The 17,615-nt window shown below is 50.2% G+C and overlaps 1 protein-coding gene across 2 annotated transcripts in view; it reads left to right on the forward strand.

The window, feature by feature from the left end:
- The first annotated feature begins 207 nt into the window (after positions 1 to 207).
- The window catches only part of RHOQ (ras homolog family member Q), a 29,960-nt gene continuing 12,552 nt past the window's right edge, over positions 208 to 17,615 (forward strand). The window contains exons 1-2 of one of the 2 annotated variants that reach the window (XM_070429145.1): positions 208 to 667; positions 1,252 to 1,310. In XM_070429145.1, coding sequence (XP_070285246.1) covers positions 526 to 667; positions 1,252 to 1,310 — 201 coding nt within the window. In that variant the 5' untranslated portion in view covers positions 208 to 525. The remainder of the gene's footprint in view (positions 668 to 1,251; positions 1,311 to 17,615) is intronic. The other variant, XM_070429144.1, reaches the window with a different exon arrangement.

Genomic DNA, 17,615 nt, shown 5'->3' on the forward strand with positions numbered 1-17,615 from the left:
CTAGGGCGAGCCGGCTGGGCCCGTGGCGGCCGCGGGCGGGGCGCAGGAGCCGGTGGCGGGCGCGGGCGGGCGCCCCGCACTCGGGGGAGGCGCCTAGGACCGCCCTCCTCCGGGCGCAGCGGGGAGGGGGCCCGGGCCCGCGCGGGGCGGGGACAGCGGCCTGGCCCCTCCCCTCCTGCCCTCCCCAAAGTTGCGGTCTCCCCCGGGGCCGGACGGTCTTATGATCCAGCGGATCCTCCTGGGGAGGCCGGGTCGGGGAGCGGGCGCGGGCGCCGAGCAGCTGGGGCAGCGGGCGGGCGCGGAGACCGGGGCCCGGGCGGGGATCCGGGCAGCGACCGAGGCGGCGGCTGCGCCCCGGGCCCGCCGCCCCCTCCCCTTGGGCGGGGGGAGCCGCTGCATGGGGCCGGGGGGACGGCCCAGCTGCGCGGAGCGGCGGCGGCGGACCCCCCAGGCGGGCTGGGGTTGAGCCGGGGGCCGGGGCGGGGGCTCCGGGGGGACCATGCCCGGAGGCCGGCCGGCCGCAGCATGGCTCACGGGCCCGGCGCGCTGATGCTCAAGTGTGTGGTGGTCGGCGACGGGGCGGTGGGCAAGACGTGCCTGCTCATGAGCTATGCCAACGACGCCTTCCCGGAGGAGTACGTGCCCACCGTCTTCGACCACTACGCCGGTAAGCCGCGGCCGGCGCGCCGGCGAGGGCGGCCCCCGGGCCGGGAACTTTGGAGCAACTTTGGCGGAGCCCCCTCGCCGCCTCCCCTGAGCGCGCTCCCCACCCCTCCCCCGCCGCGCCCTCCTCGGGGCGCCAGCCCCACCCCCAGGTTTTGCCTCCGGCCACCCCTTTGCGGGCAGATGGGACCCCTCTTCCTACCCCCACTCCCCTCCCTGCGCACTCAGTGCCAGCTCCCCGCACTTCCCAACCCCCTTGGCGTCCTGGACCAACCTCCTTGACCTTCCCAACCACCGCCTCCCCTACTGCCCCAAGCCCCCGGGAAAACATCTGGGGGACCGGGCGGGAGACACGGGGCTGCAGGACTTGGGAGAAGGGTGTAGGCTGTAGCTGGGGGGTCCATCGCACCCCCACCTCACGCCACTTCAGAGTGAGCCGGGCACTTGGGAAAAGGGGTGACATCTCCCTTCCAGCGCCCTCCTGCCTCCGGCTGGGTTGGGAGTATAAGGTCCTGGTGGGAAGCGAAATTGCCCCAGCGTCTAAGTAATTGTGAGCTTTTCTCCCCGCCCCCACTTCTGCCCCTGCAGTCAGCGTCACCGTAGGGGGCAAGCAGTACCTCCTGGGACTCTATGACACGGCCGGACAGGTGAGTGTCTTGGCCCCTGGCCTACACCCCCTTCCCTTTCTAGATTCAGGGTGCTTGCGAAGGGCCTTCGGAAACTGAGGTGTCTAAGGAGGGAGGGCGTGTCTGCGAGGGGCTGCTCTGGATCGTCTTTATTTCTTTTTTTCAAGTCAGCAAATTGGGAAAAGGGAAAAAACCCAACAACAAACCCCAGACCAGCCCACCCCATGTGAACGCCTGGGCTGTGAAAGTTTTTGCTTGTGTGTGTGCCTTCTGTGTGGTGCCTGGTGTGTGGGTCCCAACTCCTGTTGCAAAGTGGCAGCAGCCAATCGTGAAGCGCCCTTATTTTTGGTTGCAGATGCCCAGGTCTCCCCCTCACAGCTTCTGTCTGGTCCCTCATTGGTGAGTGGCCTGCCTGCCAGAGGAGCCTGATTGGTGGAAAATGGCATCATCTAATATGATGGGAAGGCATTTGGTCCTGGTTATGTTTATTACAACATCACTGCACTCTGGGACTGGAGTCCCTGAAAACATAATTTGTGGTGTTACCAGGGGACCACAGGGAAAAAAAAGAAAAGAAACAACAACCTTTTAGCCGCTCCCTGGGGCTGGGAGGGGCTGGAAGGGTTAGGAGTTCAGTGTGAATCTTGGAAGAAGGACTTTATTTATTTTGCCTAGGAAGGCCAGGTGACTAGCTTTTTTTTTTCTGGGAGAGATTATTTTGTAGAAAGGAAATGCACACTTCTCCTGGCAGCCTCTGACCATTATTTGCAAACTAGAGGTGTCTCCTAAAGGTTTAAGGCTCTTCTCTCTTCCTCTGACCCAGCTCCACCCTCTTCCCAGACCCACTATTGCTGTGGGGCTAGATTGTATGATGAAGTTTTGCAGAATCCAGCCCTGTGATTAGATCTGAAGACTCAAGCAGAAGTTCCCACATGTCATGCAGACTTGGGTCCTTGAGGATATGTGAGCAGCTGAGACATAGCGAGAGTCTTTGGGGGATGCTCAGTAGTAGCTTTCTTACCTGTAAAAGGGGGGCTTAGCACCAAGCCTGGCACATACTAGGTAGGTGCTCAATAAAGGGGAGCTGTTCTTTGTGGCTTTTCTAGTTTTGGATTTCAGAATTGTGGTACCAGGTTAGAATCTGAAAAATGTCTTGTTTGGGGGGGTTCCTTGATGTGACCTCTGGTTTCTAAACTGTCACGTTAGAGAAGCATCTGAGGGTTGAGAAATGGTTGCAGTGGGAGGTGCCTGAGGCTGCCCCCTTTATCCAAACCAAGTCAGTACAACCAGGTCTTCTGGGCCCCTTTTGGTTGCTTGCCTGGTTGTTATTCTTTCCAGCTATCAGAATGCATGGAGACCAACTTTTAAGCAGTGCACTTTACTTTTAAACAACAAGTTAAAATTATTGGTTGAAAGGAGTCAGGTTTTAAAATATGGTCTCTATTTTTAACTTCTGTCACTACCCCTTCTTTCCTTTTCTCTTTTACTTGTCACCACAACTTTTTGTTTTGTTTGTTTTTGTTTTTGTTTTGTTTTTTACCACGGTCCCTATTCAACAGGACGTGTATATGTCAGAGCTGTTCTGTGCACATTCAAACCCAACTAATATTTACTGAGTTGCTTCTATATATCGGGCATGGGGTGACCACTTGCAAATATTATTATGTTTTCTTCACAAAACAACCTTATGAGATAGGTGATGTTTCATCTTTGCTGATGAGGAAACTGGGACTCAGAGAGGTGAGGTTGCTGACCTAAGGTCACAGCTCCTGAGAGGCCTTTCTTTGTTTAGGACATGGGTCTGACTTTGTCCTACTTGAGGCAGAAAGCCATGGGAGGTGCCGAGATACCACCTGGGTTGATTGAATTGCTCATATGTCTATAGACATGGTATTTGGAATTTTTAAAAATATATTTTTTATTGATTTCAGAGAGGAAGGGTGAGGGAAAGAGAGAGATAGAAACATCAATGAATAAGAGAGAATCATTGATCAGGTGCCCCCTACACACCCCCTGCCGAGAATCGAGCCCACAACCTAGACATGTGCCCTGACTGGGAATCGAACAACAACCTCCTGGTTCATAGGTCAATGCTCAACCACTGAGCCACACTGGCTGGGAGTATTTGAAATCTTCACAGCCATTTTCTGAGTGGGGCTGTATGCCACCTTTACAGAGAATAGAGAACCCCAATCCAAAAAGTCACTCAAAGTTAGGGCCCACTCACAAAATCAGGGCTTTCCATATGTCATCATAATTGCTGTTTCCTATAGAGATTGTAAGATATATACCAAGTGGGGGGTCAACCTATTAGTGAGGTTCAAATATTAATGTTTTTGCCCAGTGGGTGGGACACCTCCTCTGTTGGTCAAGTTGGTGTTTCTCCCAATGTCTGAGACTTTTGTTTTTGCATCAAAGTTAGTGATAATTCATCTTTCAGCATCTAAGGATGTATTACTACTGTAATGTGCAATCTTAACAAAGTAATCACCAGTGAGATTAAATGGCAAGTGCCTACGGTGTACCTAGCGCTGTGCTAAGCACCTGGCAGGTCAAAAGAATAAATTTATGAGAAGGATCTGCCATGACTGATGACAGCATAGGGGCAAGTGTCTGGATCAGATGCCTGTTTATGCATGTTATGTAGGAGATTTCAATGTTGTATTTGGTCATTAAGACCCCATGCCTCTATGAATATGTATCAGGTTAATCTTAAATAATGATAAACACACGCACGCATACACACACACACACACACACACACACACACACACACACGAGAATTTTTAAGCCTGATGGGCAGTAGAGGAAAGGCCATGGGCTTTGAAACCAAAGGGGGCTCAGATCTCTCTCCCTTGCTCTACTAGTCATGTGATTCTAGCTAAGTTATTTTCCTTCTTTGTAATCTAGTAAAAATGTGGATAATTAGACTCTATACTGCAGTGTTTTAGGCCAGCTTATATTGTTTAATGTATGTAAATTTCTTCACTCATAGTAGATGTATAATATATTATGACAAATTATCATATTCCACCCTGGGCAGCTTTGTGGGCGGAAGGGATTGCAGGTGGAAGAGGACAGTGGATATTGCCTGGAGTTGATAGCAATCCCACTAGGATTCCAGATCCTATACTGTTCTCAGCAGAGGTGTGGATCCAGCTTTGCACTTTATGATTCCCACAGTCCCCATCATGGACCGACCCACGGACACAGTCGAGTGCTCCCTGCTCTAAGTGCCCTTTTGGGTCATACGGTTTTCTTTCCGAATCAGAGCCTGCACCCTCGGTGATGTAAAAGAAACTCTTAGAAAAACTAAGAGTTCAGTGTAGAATTTGAGAAAAAAGTGGGTTGTGTAGGTTTCGGTTGCTTCTACTTTGGGAGACAAAATGGGATGAGGAAGAAGCTCACAGCACTGGAAACAGATGCTTTCCCTCCTGCACATGGGCGCTCACTGTATTTGAATAACAGCAACACTACCTCCCTCTGGTTGGAACTTGTAGTCTGTGTACTTAATTCTTCTTGGTCTCAGACCCCAGTGAAATTCAAAGCCATAAGCAAACATTTGCCCAATTTATGTATCAACTCAAGAGATGACTACAGGTATACCTTATTTCATCACGCTTTGCTTTATTGCACTTCCCAGAGCTTGCACTTTTTTACAAATGGAAGGCAAGGCCCACCACCAGCAAAGGTTACAGCTCACTGTATTGTGGTGGTCTGGACCTGAACCCACAGTATCTCTGAGGTATGCCTATAGTAGATGACCTTTTGCCTTCCAGAGCAGGCTGCTTCCTCTGTTGACCTCTGCTGAGACCTCTGAGAGACAGAGAGAGGAAGAGGAAGAAATACGAATGTGAGTGTGTTGGCCAGTATTGGTCCCCATCACATTTTCTGCCTGGGGACATCCCTCAACATCCCCAACACACTCACTGGCATTCCTGCCAACGGGAAGCCCCCTCTCCTGGCCAAGCCCCTGGGTGGTCCAGGAGCAGCTGACATTTGACTGCCTAGCATTTTGGAGTGGAAGTTGAGGCCAGTGCCTTCCTCCTCACTGGTGCCTTGTGCAGGGGTCTGGCTTCCGGCCCGGGGCTCTGTGCAGCTTCTCCTTTCTTGCTTGGCTTTCGGGATCAGCGTAGGCTCTGCAGCAGCCCCACTGTCTGCTCAGGGAGGGGCTGAAGAGGCGAGACTTTCCCTCTGCCTCTGCACTGTTTGGAAGCACATGGGAAGTGGGAAGAGCTCTTGCTCCCTGTGCAGCTGAGAGGTGGGGATCTGCTTGGCAAGCTGCTCTTGAGCTTCTGGCTCCAGGCTGATCTCTTAATCCTTGGCAGGAAGGCAGAACTTGATACCCTGAAGAGAGAGGACTGACGCCCAGTTTATCCCAGGCCCTGGAATACCCACACTCTGGAGGGTGCGTTGGGGGTGAGTTTGGGTTCTCTAGAGTGCCAGATTTAGCCACTGCCTCTGTGTGTGGAAGTCTATATGTGTGCTTTTGGGCGTGCCATTGCTATGTCTGTTAACTTCAACGCATACAAGTTTAAGGGCACATCCATGAGAGCTATAAATACCCTTAATTCAGATGTCGCTTGGGGTTGCTTTTTTAGTGACAAGCCAGATCTATTTCTCTCCTAACATAGCCTAGCATCTGTGGCTGCCCTGCAAGCCCTCTGTGCACCCAGGGAAGCACTTTCCCACCAGAAGGGAATCTCCCTGGGAGGCAGCCTCAGAATTCCCCGACAGGCCCCACCTTCTGCATTTCCTGGGGCAGCCCCCAAGGGCCCTGTGTAATGGGAAGGGGGAAGGGGAGGGCTAGGGCTCCTCCCACCTTTAGGCTCTGTTCCTCACTATATCCTCCCAGGTAGACTTTTCCCAGATGAGGAAATTGGGCTTACAGAAAGCAGAGATGTGATTAGGAAAAAAGTTTTCTTTACTTTGGAAAAGGCCTGTGGGGAATATCAGTCGGGCGTAGGAAATGCCCTCTCATGTCACCCAGGCTCCAGGTGCCTGCAGCCCCACATTCTATCCATGAGGGGCCCAGGCAGCAGAGTTTAGGAGGAGCCACAGGGTTCCTCCCAGACATCAGCTGCAACAGGTGGGATGCTGGCACTAAGCATCCTGGTTTCCCTTAGTAACCTACTGTAGATTTGTCATCTGTGCATTTTGCTAACCTTTTTAGAAGCTATTTATATCTCCAGCCTGCACCACGTCACATGGAATGCTGGCTTCCTTCTCTGCTGGGAAGGTGGCCGGCCTTTGTTGACTCCAAAGCCTTCGCAGCGACTGAAGGCCCTGTGTTTCCCTCTCCTGGGACTCGGATGTGGGTTTGGGATGTGCCAGCTCAGGCAGGCAGCAGGGACCTCAGGGTGGGGCAGTCCCATCAGATCTGATTGGTTTCTCTTTGTGCCTCCCGTCCCCTTCCTGACTCTTTGATCCATCTGGTTTCTCCACTCCTGCCAGGATTCTCTTGAGGTTTGGTGACATTTACACACTCTGGGAACCAAAGTTTCCCAGCAGGTGTATCAGGAATGGGTGTTACAGGTGTGCCGCAGGGGGTGGGGCAGTGTGCCATTCTCAGTGTGTGCCGGGGTATCAGAAAGGTGGGGAGCACTGCTGTAAAGCTCCTGGGTCAGAGGCCTAATGGAGAGCTGGGTTTTTGCGATTTTGTTGTGGAATTTGGGGTTTCAGTATTAAAAGGAAACAAAACAAAGCAGCTCTCCAGGGTGTATCGGTTTCTAGCAATGACACACGTGTTAGCAGCAGCAGTTCCTACCAAGAGGCCTCCGATGCAGAAGAGCAATACTGCAAGGAGGAGACAAGAGAAGCCGTTACACAGAAACAAAACCAAGGACCACACATGTCTTTTTAAAGAAACTGAAATTCGTGAGCCTCTGCTGAATTTCCTTTCACTCGGAGGGGCTTGGTTTTGCCCTCATTTGGCAAAGTAGGGGTCAAGGAGCAGCTTTCCTGGCCCTCAGCAGTTCGCTCTTCCTTTTTTCTTTTTAGTTTCGGGCAGGCAGTTGCTTTGCTTGAGGAAGTGAGGGGACACCCAGCCAGGGAGGCTGCATGGGGTGGCAGGATGGCTATGGCTGGGCCATCGGAGCTCCCCCAGGTCTCCCAGCTCCCCCAGTAGAGATCTCCCAGCTCCACTGCCTGCAGCACCTCCTGGCCGGTTCTTGCTCTCCGGAAGCTCCATGGGGACAGACCACTGTGTCTGTTTTTCTCCGCCACATTTCCAGTACTTAGCCCAGAACCTGGGGCATGGAAGGCATACATCAGATATTCCTTAGATTGAGTTGATTCTCATTTGGCTGTCAACTCATTTTTGCTACAAGGTTAACCAAAGACTAAGGTTATGGCTATTAGAGAATAATTTCGGGCACAACCCCTTTCTTGAAAAAAAAAAAAAAAAAAAAGCTTTGTTAACCCAGTAGTAGGCTGGAAGGTTACAAGGAGTGACGGTATGGAGGTGTGCAGCAGGCCATCAATTTCATCCCCACCCAGAACCTGCGTGTATGTTCACCAGTGGGTCCGTTCCCCAGAGCTGTCTCTCAGGCTCAGGCCTCTGCATCTCAGGTCTCAGGTCTCCTGGGGAGGAGGCAGCTTGGCAGTGATGGATTCTTGTGGGATTTAGATCCTCCAGACCCGTGGTCGGCAAACCGTGGCTTGGGAGCCACATGCGGCTCACGAGCCTCGGTTTGCCGAGCCGCAGTTTGCCGACCACTGCTCCAGACCAACCTTGAATCCCAGGTCCTCTTCTCTGTAGCTGTGAGACTATTGGCCAGCAGCTCACCCCTGTGAGCTCCCTCCCCTCCCTGTAAGAGGAGATGATGTCTACCTTGCAGGGTGGCTGTGAGGGTTAGGGATGAGGTGTAGTTGCCCCATATGGCCTGATGCTCAGCCTGTGGTTGCTGAGAGTGATGGCCAGGCCAGCCTGGGTGGCACCACACCAGTTCAAGGCAGTTGGTGTGGATTCAGGGCCTGCTCTGTGTTCTGATCTTCTGTGGAGAAGAAAGGGGGGATCTAATCGCAGAAAGGTCCGTCTGTGCACCTGGGAAAGCTCCTTATGTGCAACCGAGCGCTGCCCGGTCCCAGCTGGGAAGGGGTGGCAGGGGTGAGCCTTTGGGGAGGTCTAGACTTGCAGGAAGAGTTGGGAAGCAGTAGAGTACCCTGGTTACCTCTGTGGGCCCCGACTTTGAACCGCCAGCGCCCACTTTCCAGCAAGGAGCTTGGCCTCTCAAAACCTCAGTTTCCTTATTTGAATAAAGGGGATTGTATTATGGAGCCATTGGATCAAATCAGAGCTGCTCAGCTCCCAGATAACGGATTTTCTCGGGCTCATGGAGGCTGGGTGGAGCCTGGGACAGACAGCCCCGGGTTCAGGTTGTCCCTTCTGATTTGAGCAGTCCAACCTCGGTCACTTAACCCATGGCCCCTTCATCCCACCCGCTGTGTGCTGAACGTGGCATCTCTTTTCTCTGTAGCATGAAGTGAAAGCTTGGGAAGCATTGGACTAAATGAGGTCCTGCCAGGCAGAGGGTCCACGAGAGCTCCTATCCTGGGTGGGGAGGAGTGCGGGCAGGAGGGTGTCTCAAATCTGTCTTTTTCTGGATCTCAGATCCCTGCTGTCAGTGTCAGTATGTGGAGTAGGGTTGATAACGAAATTATGGAGTTTTTTCACCCCGTAACTGTCAACTTGGTAATTAGGAGATATCAATCTGGGGCTGTGTTGCTTATTGATTTTAATAAAAAGAACCAAAAGTAGGGGAAGGGGCCTTTATTGTTGTTGAAGTTTCTTTTCAAGAGGCTGGTGAGAGAGTAGTGAACCAGTCCATCCTGGACTCAGGACAGAATTTGGGGTTTAGTCATGACACACTGGTCTTTGAGTGGCATTTTTACAGAGTGCAAAGCATGTTGCATTTTACAGATTGCAATGCGTGTTGCACTTGGGGCTTCTCACCTGCTCCATAAGTAAAGTGCTTAGCACATGGCTGCCTCGTTTTGTAGGTTTTGAGAGATTAAGTGACTTGCTCCAGGCCACACAGCTGGTAAAAGGCAGCACCAAGATTACAGGGCAGGCTGTCCAGCTCAGGTCCTGGGTTATGTTAAATTACTCACACGAAGCAGCTTGACAGTGTCAAATGTCTCCTGTAGTTGTATATATTCTGTTGTTGAATATTTCATGTGAGAAGTGCGTTGCTTTTACAAACAGAAGAGTTGGTGGAGTGTTGTCTATAAGTGGGACAGTAGGGGCTGCTGCTAAAGTGGCTCCAAGAAAAACTCCCTTCTACCTGGGAAGATGAGGGTGTTTTGTCAGTTTGTTCACTAATCTCAACTCTTGCTTAAAAAGAGAGATGCCTGGTGGCTGAATGGCTGGTGTGGGGGAGGCTCGGTGCCATTTGTGTGGAAGTATAGCCTCTTCCCAGGAAGGAGGAGCGGGGACTCTCTTGACATGAGCTGACTTCTCAGGCCGAGGAGGCAGGGCTGCCTCCCTGCCCTGTGAGCTCTCACCCCTGCTGTGTCTGCCAGCCTTTGCTTGGCATTAGCTTGCTGTTTGGGGGCTGCTGAGCAGGACAGCTTTGGCCTGCAAGTGGCAGGTGTCTTTTCTGTCCCAAGCAGCTGCCCCAAGTCTTTCCTTTCTCCAAGAGTTATCTTGTTTAGGTGGAAACTGCCATTCCAAATCTGTTTGTCTTTCTTCCACTTGAATATGCCCTGGATGCACCCAAAATGTTTTCTGTCGCCTGCTACGCATTTTGCTTGCCTTCCTGGGCTGTCCCCATTGGCACCACCTCTGCGTGAGCTCCCATTCCTCCTGCCTGGCCAGCTGTCAGGACCAGATGAAAATATTCATGCAGTCAGTCAGCAAACATCCCCAAGCACCAGATCTGGGCTGAGCCCTGTGCCAGGGGCAGGGCTGACAAGACAGGTCAGGCACCGGCCCTGCCCCCAGGAGCTCACAGTTCAGTGAAGGGGCCAACAGTGAGTGATGGGAGAGGAGCGGGTGCCTATTCACTGGGGACGCAGAGGCGGCCGTGTCTGTCCTTCCAAGGAGATGAACAGCTCCTAAGAGCTAAGTGGACCAAGGGGTTCTCCAGGTCAGTTTTTGACGGAGAAAGTTGCTCAGGTTGGATTCTTACATGTACTAGATGCTTCAGAAGGATTTGACTTCCTGCACTGGTTTTCAGATATGCAGCTCAAACCAACCTGTATCTCCAGTGAACTTGATAGAAATCCGAATTCTTAGCCTCCACCCCAGACCTGAATCAGAAACTTCGGGACATCCCTGTTACAGTGAGCTCTCCATTCCAATGCAGGTGGAGATGTCAGAGCTACAGAGGGAGTTCATGAATGTTTGTGTACTTACGTACCTCCTCTTAGCAAGCCACCTTCCTCCCCGCTCCTCCAACACACACACACACACACACACACACACACACACACACACACACACACCCTCACCGTACCCCCTGTCCCTGGAGTGTGAGATTTATTTATTTTTAACCCCTGCCCCACCAAACACACCTCCTTTCTAGTTCGTTGCGCGTGGTTGTGACTCTCCATATTTGTTGCAATGAATTGAAGCATTCAGCCTTCCTAGCTCTCCTGGTGATGGGGCCAGGAAAACATAGAAGCAGAACTTTCTCAGCCTCCCTTGGCTCCATTGGTATGCTGTCGGGCCCAGGGCTGTGCACACAGTAGGCTCCATGGGTATTCTTTGCTAAGCCATTTTCTCTCCTGTACATTAAGCAGCCAGACAGGCTGGGGCCCGGGCCCCTCTCTGTTCTCTGGAGCTGAGGTTAGCACTCTGGGTGGTGACAGGCCTGCCCCTACGGAGGATGCCAGTGTGGTTTGTGCTAAATTAGTTCCAGAGCAACAGATGGCGATGAGGTCCTTTTGTTTTAAAACTCCTCAGGCAGGACACAGGAAAGGTGGGAGGAAGGGCTGTTACTCAGACACCCAACTTGGCAGGAATTACTTCTCTGGCTGTCCTCCTCCATGCCTCCATTCTCCTACACACACACACACACACACACACACACACACCACTTTAAAATTAGTTCTTCCTTCCATCCTCCTCTCTTTCCCTACCCCCCCCCCCCCCCCCCCCCCCCCCCCGTCTGTCTCTCTTCTAAACTGTTCCAGTGTAGAAAAGACATCCGCTTTCAAATGGCATAATGGTTGGGGTTACAAATGAGTTGGCTCAAAGTGTGCTGCCTCTAAGAGCCACTGCTGAGAAAGAGCATTTAATTCTGATTGTCCAGTTCAATTAAAACTCCATTTGCCCCAGCTTAATTTTCAAAGGGCTGTCCTCCCAGGCAAGCTGGTTCGGGGCTCACATTTATGACCTTAAGGTGTTTCTCGAGGACTCCTTGGCCCTGCAGGGATGGGGAAGGGGCTGTGTCTGGCAGGAAGTAGCTCTGTCTCCATCCAGCTGCAGAAAGGGAGAAGGTCCTCCTGAGGTTCTCTTCAGGTTGAACCCCTTCTTTCAGTTTCAACTGAGCAAATTGTCTGTTAGCATTTGGTTTTATTCACCTGTAAATCTTTATTCAGCACCCAGATGGTAATGGGGCACAAAGCACTTAGCATGAGGTTTGGTGGAGGGGGGTCCCAGTAGGAAACCAGGTATGTGTTGGATTTAGGGAAATCTGTCAGAAAACTTATGGAAAGAACCTTCCCCATGACTATCCCACCTCCATGTTGGCTTTCTTATCAGTTCACTTTGAAAGGAATTCTGATCTGTCTGTACATGACTGAAAGTCTTTAAAATCAGGTTATAGCCCTGGCCGGGTGGCTCAGTTGGTTAGAGCGTCATACCGCTATGCCACGGCTGTGGGTTTGATCCCCTGGTCAGGGGTACATACAAGAATCAACCAATGAATAAGTGAAACAACAAATCAATGTTCCTTTCTCTATCTCCCTTCCTTTCTCTCTCTAAAAATCAATCAGTAAATTAAAAAATGACATCAGGTTACTGATGGTTGTTCTAGTGCCGTGGTGGGCAAACTGCGGCTCTCGAGCCACATGCGGCTCTTTGGCCCCTTGAGTGTGGCTCTTCCTAAGCCTTAGGAGTACCCTAATTAAGTTAATAACAATGTACCTACCTATATAGTTTAAGTTTAAAAAATTTGGCTCTCAAAAGAAGTTTCAATCATTGTACTGTTGATATTTGGTTCTGCTGACTAATGAGTTTGCCGACCACAGTTTCAGGGGTGGGCAAACTTTTTGACTCGAGGGCCACAATGGGTTCTTAAACTGGACCGGAGGGCCAGAACAAAAGCTGGAGTGTTTGTGTGAACTGATATAAATTCAAAGTAAACATCATTACATAAAAGGGTACGGTCTTTTTTTTTTTTTAGTTTTATTCATTTCAAACGGGCCAGATCCGGCGCGCGGGCTGTAGTTTGCTCACGGCTGATTCTAGTGCATTGCTCGTTTAAGCACAATAGAGCTCATTTCTTCACTCATGGGGCCCGTTAGTATAAAGGCTGTCAGGGCTGTTTGGTCAGAGTGTGTGTTGTTCTCTAGTAAGTCTGGATCTTTAGGAATTCTTCAGTGTGTTGGAGGCCAGTGTTCCTCCAGGGTGTCCTGTGACCCTCTGTTGGAAGCAAGGGAATGAAGGTGCAGAGAATGGACTAAGCTGTTCAGCTCTGCCTCAATAGGAGGGGAGACTAATAGGAGGGGAGACTGAACGCTGCCTGCGGCCCTGGCGGAGCCCTGGCACCCTGCTGCCTGACCTAGCAGGCCAGTGTGGAAGCAGCCACACCTTGGCAGGCTGGTGTTCATGAAGAAGTGATCACTCAGAATTCCTGGTGGACCAGACTGCTTATTGTATAAGTTTATTCCTCTTTCCTTTTCTATTTTTATTTATTTTTCTTTTTAAAAATATATTTTTACTGATTTCAGAGAGGAAGGGAGAGGGAGAGAGATAGAAACATCAGTGATGAGAAAGAATCATCGATCGGCTGCCTCCTGCACCCCCCACACTGGGGAATCAAGCCTGCAACCTGGTCATGTGCCCTGACCAGGAATTGAACCGGGAATCGAATCGTGATCTCCTGGTTCACAGGTCGATGCTCAACCACCTAGCCATGCTGGCGGGTTCCTCTTTCCTTTTTAAAAAAAATGAAATATAACTCACATTCATTGGATCTTATATATTCATAAAGTTGCACATCTATCAGCGCTGTTTAATTCCAGAACATTCTCATCACCTCCTAAAGAAACGCATTTAGCAGTCACTCTCTATTCCCCTTTCCCTCCAACTCCTAGCAACTGTTAATCCATTTTTTTGTCTCCATGGATTTGCTTCCATTTAAATGGAATCATAGAATATGTAACCTTTGTGTCTGGCTTCTTTCACTTAGCATAATGTTTTCAAGGTTCATCGTGTTGAAGATTGTGCCATGCTTCATTTCTTTTTATGGCTGAGTAACCTTTGCCTTCCCTTTTTATTCTCTCCCGTCAGTCTGTGTTAATGGCACCTTGCCCCTGGCTCCAGGAACCATTTTTCAGGTGGTGAGGCAGAGAGTGAGGTTCTGCTGGTCATGCACCTGCACGAGTTCACTGACCCCGAGTTCTCCAAACCCTGTCCTTTTGGGTTTTCATGGAGGTTTCATTGAGTAGGCACGATTGAGTAATTCATTGGCCATTGGCGATTGATTCAGCTTCAGCCCCTCTTCCTTCTCCTCTAATCACATGGTTGATTCTCGGAGCTGTGAAGTTAAACACGGCTGTACTAATGTGATGCGGTTACTTGCTAGAGGACTGGAGGGGCTCTGTTGGGAGCCTCCTGGAGTACAAGAGGGCCAGAGCTGGCAGGGGAAGATAAAGGAAGAAATGCAGAACAGTCAGGGGGTTGGTATAAAATAAGCACGAAGAAGGAAAAGCTGAGCTCCGGTGCTCAACAGCGGGGAAGCCTGTCACGGGATCAATGCGGGTCCTGAGCAGTGGATGTGCTGGGCTCTAGGGACTTCCTGCAGGGTATTTCTGCTGTGTGCCTCACCTCTCTGAGTTTCAAAGAAATCGCTGTTACTCTGTGTGTGTGTGCACGTATGCATATATGTGAGTACTTGCAAGGTTCCAGCTTTGCACACAAAAATGTATTTTTCTTAAATTCTGGTGAAATTCACACAACATAAAATGAATCATTTAAAAGTGTACAATTCAGCCCTGGCTGGTGTGGTTCAATTGGTTGGAACATCATCCCGTGCACTGGAAGATCACTGGTTCAATTCCCAATCAGGGCACATACCTAGGTTGCAGGTTCAATCCCCAGTTGGGCACCATCCAATCAATGTATCTCTTCTCTCTCTCTCTCTCTCTCTCTGACTCTCTCTCCTTCACCCTCTAAAAATTAATGAAAAATAAAAAAAGAATGAAATAAAGCATATAATTCAGTGGCATTTAGTATACATTCACAATGTTGCAAACCTATACCTTGATCGAGTTCCAAAACATTTTCATCAGTCCAGAAGCTGTATTTTTCTAAGGGCCTGTTCTGTGACTGTGTATTTGTGAACTGCATTAGGTCATCCTGATTTTGCCTGCCTGCCAAGAAGACTTTCTCATCGTCAGATGGCAAATTTCACTGCATGTTGGGCCAAGGAGTGTGGTTTAAGTACTCAGATTCCAAGTGGGTTTGTTAGTCATGGTTTAACTCCTCCATGCAGCTTGGCTGCCGCATCTGGGCACGGAGAAAACCAGAGCGTCATTCCTGGGGTCTTCTCTTGTTGTTTGGCCTCTTGTCTTGGTGTATTAAAAGGCCAGTGAGAGACTTTAGTCTTTGTAAGCCTCTTCCCCAGCCTCAAAGGCAGGTGTTAGTTCACAGCTGAGGAGAACGATGTTTCCTCCGGATTTGGCCCATCTGTTACTTACAGTTCTGTATTGGCTGACCCCTCCCCTGGACCCCACAATGGGAGGCCCAGGTAACCTGCATTCACAATGCCCAAGGGTCCTCTGTAGGCCAAGTGTTGGAGAGGGTGAGAGGGATGCTCCTGGGAAGTGTGAGGCCTGGTTATTACACGTGCCTCCCTCTAAATAGCTAGTCCTGGGTAGCGTGTGCTCCAGTGTGGTTCAGGGACCACAGTATTGCTGATGAGGAGGGGGTCCCTGAACAGTCTTCATGATCTGCAGAGGCAGAGCCCAGTGAATGGCAGCTATATACTGAGTGAGAGAAGGAGGGAGGGAGGGAAGAAGGAAGAGAGGAAGAGAGAGAAAGCAGAGGATAGCAGCAGAAAGGGGTGAATGAGGCACCACCTTGGATGATCCAGGGACTACTTCTTTCTGATTGGACTTCTTAGGTCATGTGCCCACAGAGAACCAATGACTTTGGTAGGTTGGGGACTGGGGGAGCAGGCAGGGAATGAGTCCCTTGGATAATCCAGAGACTACTTCATTCTGATTGGACTACTTAGCTCATGTGCCCATTCGAGAACAAATGCCTTTGGTCAGGGGGTGGGGAATGAAACTCTGTGATTGGCTTAATCCAACCGGGAATTCTTTTAGCTAGGGGCATGTGTCTGGATGAAGGAGTGATGGGGTCCAGAACAAATTCAGTTTGGGGAAGAGGAAGGAAATAGGAGAAGGATGCTTCGTTGACAGCCAACAATATTCCTTCATACTTAGGTAAAATAAATGTCAAGACAATGAGTAGAAGGCAGAGGTAAAAATAGTAGCAGGAACTACAATGCTGGAAGTATGCCCACTCTGAGGCTCTCCTCTTTAGAGCTCCTATTATTCAGGCAGGTGAGTTGGACCCATTGGTGCACCACAGAATAGCCCTGATCACAGGAGGCCGTTTGATTCTTGGCAACCTGAGAAATTAGCCTGTTCCTGGAGAAGTCAGGTACCCGATTCACCTTCTCCAGCTTTGTACCTGGTGAAAGGAGGTGCCGGCCAGCACTGTGCAAGCCACCCATGATCTGGCTGCAGTTGGCCTTTTTGATTTCACCTTCCCACATGCTACCCTCATTCACTCAATAAGAATTTAGTAGTGGTTACTGTAAGCCAGGCTTTGAAGAAGAGCCCCCTGCTCTCAGGGAGTCCTGTGCAGATTACAGAGAAGAAAAGAGGCAATCCTATTACAGTGTAAGAAGGGGAAATGACAGAAAAAGCCTGGGGTGCTGCAGAAGTACTTAGTGATACTTAATCTAAATGGAAGATTTGTTGGATGAAGAGATTTCTAGACCAAAGCCTGAGAGACGAGGAGGAGCTGCCCAGGTTCGGACATGTGGAGAGGGAAAGGGCAGTGAGGCTGGCTGGGCAATAGACTCACGTGGTGTGTGTTTGGGGTGGATACTGCGGACCTCCAGGGGTCCGGCTGGAGCCTGACAGAGTGGTGATATCTTTTACTGAGCTGGTGAACACAGAAGTTGCAGATTTGAAGGGGAATAAATTTAGTTCAGAAATGTTGAATTTGAGATTCTTCTGGTTTAGCCAAAAGGAGGCATCTGAAGCAGGAGCCTGGACCTCAAGAGGCAGAGAGCTCCTCCAGATACACTTTTTCTGACAGTTTTCTCAACATCTCAAGCTTAACATGTCCAAAACTGGCTTCTTGCATTTTCTCCCTAATGTGCTTCTCCACCCTCAGTCTTCCTCATCTTCCTGTAGAAGACAAGCCCTGTGCAGCTACATAAGCCGAACCCCGGATTATTCCAGAGACTTCCCTGACCTCTAGCCACACTTCCAGCCCATCACTCAAGCCTGAGTTTACTTCCAGAATTTATCTAGAATCCCCCTTTTCTTTAGCTGTCATCTGCTGCCACTCAATCCAAGCCACCATGTTCTCACCTGAACTATTGTAATACTCTCTCTCCTTGTACTCCTGCCTACCTCTGATTCATTCTCCACAAAACAGCCTGAATTGCCTTTACAAAAAAAACAAAATAAAAAACAACAAAAAACTCCCCAAATTACATGACTCCCGTTTTTCACCTTTTGGGTGACTTTCCATTGCAGTAGGCTCTGATGATATAGGACTGCTAGCTCTCCAACCACCTGTCTCCCTGCCTCCCCACCCCCCCCACCCCCCCCCCCCCACCCCCCCGTAAACCCTCCCTCAGATCTCAGGTTAGATGTGTCTCCCTCTGAGAGGTCATCCTGGTGATCTCTCTCCTAGTACCCGGCTCTTTGCCTTCCTTCATCAAACGTATTTCAATTTGCATTTAGAGTCCTTTTTGTCCCTATTTGTTGAATGCCTAGCTCAGTGCTTCAACCAAATCCAACTCATCCCCTCTTTTATAACAAATGTTTCTCCTTTACTTATCCTTGAGTGAAATCTACAAGTAATATAACCTCTCTAATACGCCTAATTTTAAATCAATATAACATCCT

The sequence above is a fragment of the Myotis yumanensis genome, unplaced genomic scaffold, assembly GCF_028538775.1.
Source record: "Myotis yumanensis isolate MYYU_CA2020_CCGP unplaced genomic scaffold, mMyoYum1.0.hap1 SCAF_11, whole genome shotgun sequence".
In the NCBI taxonomy this organism is placed as follows: Eukaryota; Metazoa; Chordata; class Mammalia; order Chiroptera; family Vespertilionidae; genus Myotis; species Myotis yumanensis.